This window comes from Manis javanica, chromosome 10, assembly GCF_040802235.1.
Source record: "Manis javanica isolate MJ-LG chromosome 10, MJ_LKY, whole genome shotgun sequence".
Lineage (NCBI taxonomy): Eukaryota > Metazoa > Chordata > Mammalia > Pholidota > Manidae > Manis > Manis javanica.
Window position 1 is genome coordinate 81,000,357 of NC_133165.1, and position 5,485 is coordinate 81,005,841.

Below are 5,485 nucleotides of genomic sequence, written 5' to 3' on the forward strand. Positions count from 1 at the left end.
TGTTTTCCACCTCCATATCCCAGAGATGCAAAAGCCATGTAGGCAGAGGTTCTGATGGCTTCTGCCAAAACCGGATTCTCATATCCTGAGTGCTGCTCTATCCATTGTGCTGACAAACAACACTCTTAACCTGGGGGTCCTGGTTCTGAGGGACTAATAAGGCTTTTGTTGCCATCTTGAAGAACAGAAGTTAAACAGATGTTTAAGAGATTTTTCAGAGAGACTGGTTGGCAATGGGAGCATCAAATACAAGTCATCAGTAGGCTAAAGAAAACATCAAGAGAGAGGGAACAATGTGGTTGAATGGTATCCTTGCATTGAGAATCCTGTAAAAGATACCTTAAAATTTTCTGAAGTACAGTTCTGGATATACAGAAAAACTGAATATATAGTATGGATATATGGTTCCCATATATCACATGCTAAGTTTCCTCTATTATTAATATCTTAAATTACTATACATTTGTTACAATTAAAGGACTAATAGTGATATATCACTATTAAATAAAACCCATACTTCATTCAGATTTCCTTGGTTTTCACCTAGTATCTTTTTTCTATACCAGGATCCTGACTAGGACATCACATTGCATCTAGTTTTCATCTATCCTTAGGTTCCTCTTGACCATGGCACTTTCTCAGACTTTCCTTATATTTGAAGACTATGACAGTTTTGAGGAGTTAACTGGTCAGGTATTTTATAGGATGTTCCACTGTTAGAATTGGTCTGATGCTATTGGGAAGAAGACCAACAGAGGTAAAGAGTCATTTTTATCACATCATGTCAAGGATACATACTATCAACCTGACATGATTGTTATTGACCTGGGTCACTGACAGTGTTTGTCAGTTTCTTCACTATAAAGTTTTCCCTTCCTTTAGGATGGAGTATCTACATAAATTATGTGGAATTCTTCTGCAACAGATTTATCTCTTTTCCCTAATTTACTAATTGATTTAGTCATTTATTTACATCAGTATGTATACCTAGATAGGTATCTTATACTTTGGATTATAATCTAATTCTATTCTATATATTTTGTTACCAAATTGTTCAACTTTGTCCACTGGAAGATCTTTCCATTGATTTCTTTGTTTATTTGACATACTTCATTAATGTGAATATATTTATATTTATTATCTTTGAAGGCCCATAATAAAGAGTTCTAAAAACTAAAGGAAGGAAGGAATTTGGGAGATCCTGCTTGCATGTAAGCATCTTCTTTTTCCTTTCTGAGAGTGCAATACAAGCTCCAAAAGTCCAGAACCTTGTCCTATCTGTTCATAAAACAGTACCTGGGACATAGTAGCTACTCAATAATTGTTGAATGAATAGATAAAAGAATGATGACAGGTCTTGGACAGAAACAGGAGAAATGATGTAAGCAACTGTACTGTGAGGTCTTGGTTATACCAAATTAGATTGTATCTAATGAGGAGGGGAGAATGTGGTTTCATTAGAATTGTTGGATAAAAGGGAGCACAATGAGCAAATAATTTATAAATATTAAAAGCATCCACAATCACATATTACTGAACTACATGAGACATCTTATAAAAAGTGTTCTTATCAAAGAGTTCAGGTAATGCAGTTTCTATAATTCTGTTTCTACAATTGAGAACTAGTGTAGCAATGATAAACTGATATCTACTGTCAAGAATGGTTTTAATGTTTCTATTGTCAAAAATATTTGCACTTGGAGAATTATAGAATCATGATTAATATGTATAAACAAAACATAAACAGTATAAAACAATTGGAGGAATAATGACAAAATATGTGGAATTAACAATAATTCCTAGAGGGGTTAATAGGAATAGAAAATCATTTTGGGCAAAGAGGATGGGGGTGAAATGGAGGGTGGATTTGAGCTTGGCTCTGGAAAATGGCAATTGTTTGAGTAGGGGATAAATAGAGTTTGAATAGGAGAGAATGAAGGATATTTCAAGTGAGTGACTAATGTGAAAAGCTTAGTTTTTGGATTAAGTTTAATGTCAAGGAATTGCAGAAACTGTTTGGATTAAAGAGGTTGAACACAGATTTTGGAAACTCTTGACTGCTAACAGGATGAATTTCAAAGTTAAAAATGAGAAGTTTCTGGAAGACGTTAAGCAGTTAGTAAACTAATTAAAGTAGTGTTTAGGGCAATATAAATTGTGATATTTTGCTTTAGTTAACAATAAGGCGAAGAGATTAGAAATAGAATATTATTAGGTGATTCTCAAAATAATTCTGATTGAAAGATAAGATTTTAGATTAGAGCTAAGACAGGAATATGAGATGCAAGCACTAACTTTTTGATTGAAGAAATTCATAATACTTAGTGACTGAAATATGGGATATAGGAAGAAAAGCAAGTAAAGTGGGATGGGGTAAAAATGTGCCCATTCAATGTGAAATTCTTCCAACCTGCACATAAAATTAAATTCCACAACATACTGAATATATTCATTTGTCCAAACTGGGCAATATGAAAAGCCCTGATCAATTTCAGTAATATTAGAGTCATGTTTATGGGCTGGAGTCCAAGAGTGACCTCAGGTATTTGATGCAGTAATTCCAGCTCAAACACCTGACACAATGCCACCTTTTTGCATTCCCTCTTTCTGAGTAGGTGAACAAGAGGAGAATATCTCATTGTGTAAAACAGATAAGGATTATCTTTCATCAACCTACTAAATTTCCATTAATGGTCCTATTGAGATGCACTTGGTTCATGAAGTGGGCAGGGTATTATTTGAATCTTTACAAAATTTTTTACTTTCTCCATGATCATCCACACAATGAGATTCATAGGTAAACACTTTTTGTTAAGGATTTAGAACTCAACTAGAGTAATCAACCCAACTACTAAGTAAATACACCAAATAATGCATGCTTAAATTACTAAAAGGAAAGCTGGAGAATGTTTGCAGTTTTGTTGGTATTTATGCTAAGCAACCAAGTGCCCCTGAAATGTCATTCTTGAATTATTATTTTTTTGATGTTTCGAACCAACCTCCTAATCTTTAACATTCTTCTGTTTTTAACTGAGATAAAATCGGTTATAATATTATAAGCATTTAAATTTACAATATTATAATTCAATATCTGTATATAGTAAAAAGTGATCACCACCAAAAGTCTAGTTACCATCCACCACTATATACTTACTCCCTCCACCCATTTTGCGCAGCCCCCACACTAACATTGTTCTTAAATCAAGGTCTGGATATTGGGAAACTTATCAAACCAAGATTTAGGTATCCTTCTTCTAAATTCTGGCTTGTTACCTTAGAGTCTATATCTAAATACCTTCGAAGACAATGCCAACGGAAGACACGCAGTACTTGGAATTATTGCTCTTTCTCTTAGGTTTTCATAATATTTCAGGATGCAGTGTACTTGCATAACTTCCAGAAAGCCAATGGAAACATTTTTGTGTGTTGATAAATTGGTTTAAAAGAAAGCATGTAGTTATCTTCACTGATTTTGAAGCTGCCCCATTAACACCTTCTACTCATTCTTGAAAAGAGGACATAGAATAATGAGGAAGACCTCTGGAGCATATACTTGATTAATTCTGAAGATTTTTCAAAGAATCTTAATATGCTCTTAAATAATTAGGGGTTAAGTATTGAAGTATTCCCAACAAATGAGATATAGTCTCTGGGCATATATACTCCAAAGCATGAGAAGACTATGTAGCCTTAGATGGAACTTCACTTATTTGCATTTCCTTCATTTGCATTTCATTGAGCACTGTGGGACTCAGGTCCCTGGAACATGCATTTATTGAAGAAACCATTCTAAAAAGATAAACTGAAAGGAGACAGAAATATCTTGATTTTAGCTTTTGGATTGTAAAGGGATAATGTTTTTAAGGGAAGATTATGTTGAAAAATCTGCAGAATAGGAAGAAACCATTTATTTGGCAAAGTCATGAATATTGCTCATGGATTATTCATATTTAAATTTACTTAAGCTTAGTCAAAAAAAAACATGAATAGTCTCTTACTTCTTTATGAGAAATCCAATCCGTTTTGCTGTGTCTTTGAAGGCATCTTTCACTTGTTTGTTTCGAAGTGTATAAATAAATGGATTAAGCAAAGGCGCAACGGACGTAGTGAGCACAGACACCACTTTATTAATAGCTACTCCTTCCTTTGCCGAGGGCTTGATGTAGATGAAGATGCAGCTGCCATAACTGATGGAAACCACAACCATGTGGGAGGAGCAAGTGGAAAAGGCCTTTTTCCTTTGCTGGGCAGAAGGAAATCTGAGAATGGTCTTGATGATGTAAGTGTAGGAGAGGACGACACACACCAAGGTCACAGTGAGCGTCAGTGCAGCAAAACTCAAGGCAATTCGCTCTATTAACGCTGTGTCGGAGCAGGTTATCTTTAAAATAGGAGATGTGTCACAGCCGAAATGATCAATCATATTCGAGTCACAGAATTCCAGCTGGAGGCCCAAGCCAAGGGGTGGGAGGATGATTAACAGGCCTGCTATCCAACAGCAGAGAACGAGTGTAGTGCAGACTCTGCTGTTCATGATGCTCATGTAATGCAGGGGCTTACAGATGGCCACGTAGCGGTCATAGGACATGGCGGCAAGGAGAAAAAATTCTGTTGCTACAAGGAGGACAACAAAAAATATCTGGGTGGCACAAGCATTATAGGTAACTGTATTGTCTCCAGATATCATGGCGTACAGGAATCTGGGGATACAGACAGTGGTGAATGAAACTTCTAAGAAAGAGAAATTTCGGAGAAAAAAATACATGGGAGTTTTAAGATGGGAATCCCACAGTGTGAGGGTGATAATGATGAGGTTCCCAGCCACACTCAGTAGGTAGGTGATAAACAAAAATACAAAGAGCAAGACTTGTAGTTTTGGGTCATCTGTCAATCCCAGCAGGATGAACGTGGTTATTGCTGTGTGATTCCTCATCACTGCCTTGTGCCAAGTCAAGAGCGATTCCACCTGAAGAGAGAAGTGTCGCAGGAAGCTGGCCCTGGAACCTGGATGCAAACGCCTGGCAAGCAGCTCACATGCACTTCCTTCTTTTCCTTATTGGCCAATTGTTAATAGCAGTGCCTCTGACTTCTTACGAGGAGGCAGCTACAGGAAATATCTAAGACGGATCTTATGCTTAGAATTCTCTGATTAGAAAGAGCATTTACAAAAATGTCAAAAGCCAAACAAAACATAAATCATATGTGTAATTTGCAGTTTCTCAAGATCATTGTCTTGTGGTACAGATCTTATTGTCCTTAGCCTGGAGGAAATTAGGTCATATTTGAAGTTTTCTTCTTCCCTCCTCATCTTTCTTTGCTTCTGCACACCAGACTGAAATGCTCCATTTTCAAAATCAGGAAGGATCTCTTAAGTAGCATTATTGTGTGTTTTACAATAATATATAGAGCAATTTTAGGACCACAGCAAGATTAGCATAAGGTACAGAGATTCCCCATATCCCTCCTGTCCACACATGTGCAGCCT

General features: G+C 36.2%; 1 protein-coding gene across 1 annotated transcript; it reads right to left on the bottom strand.

Moving 5' to 3' along the window:
- Nucleotides 1-3,994: 3,994 nt before the first annotated feature.
- Nucleotides 3,995-4,933, bottom strand: LOC140843758 (olfactory receptor 6C2-like). The gene has a single exon (XM_073214183.1). It carries the CDS (start codon nt 4,931-4,933, stop codon nt 3,995-3,997), a length of 939 nt encoding a protein of 312 aa, XP_073070284.1.
- Nucleotides 4,934-5,485: the final 552 nt, after the last annotated feature.

What these genes read in the sequence shown, in the direction of transcription:
- LOC140843758 (XM_073214183.1), bottom strand. Translation starts at nt 4,933, where the DNA reads ATGAGGAATCACACAGCAATAACCACGTTCATCCTGCTGGGATTGACA.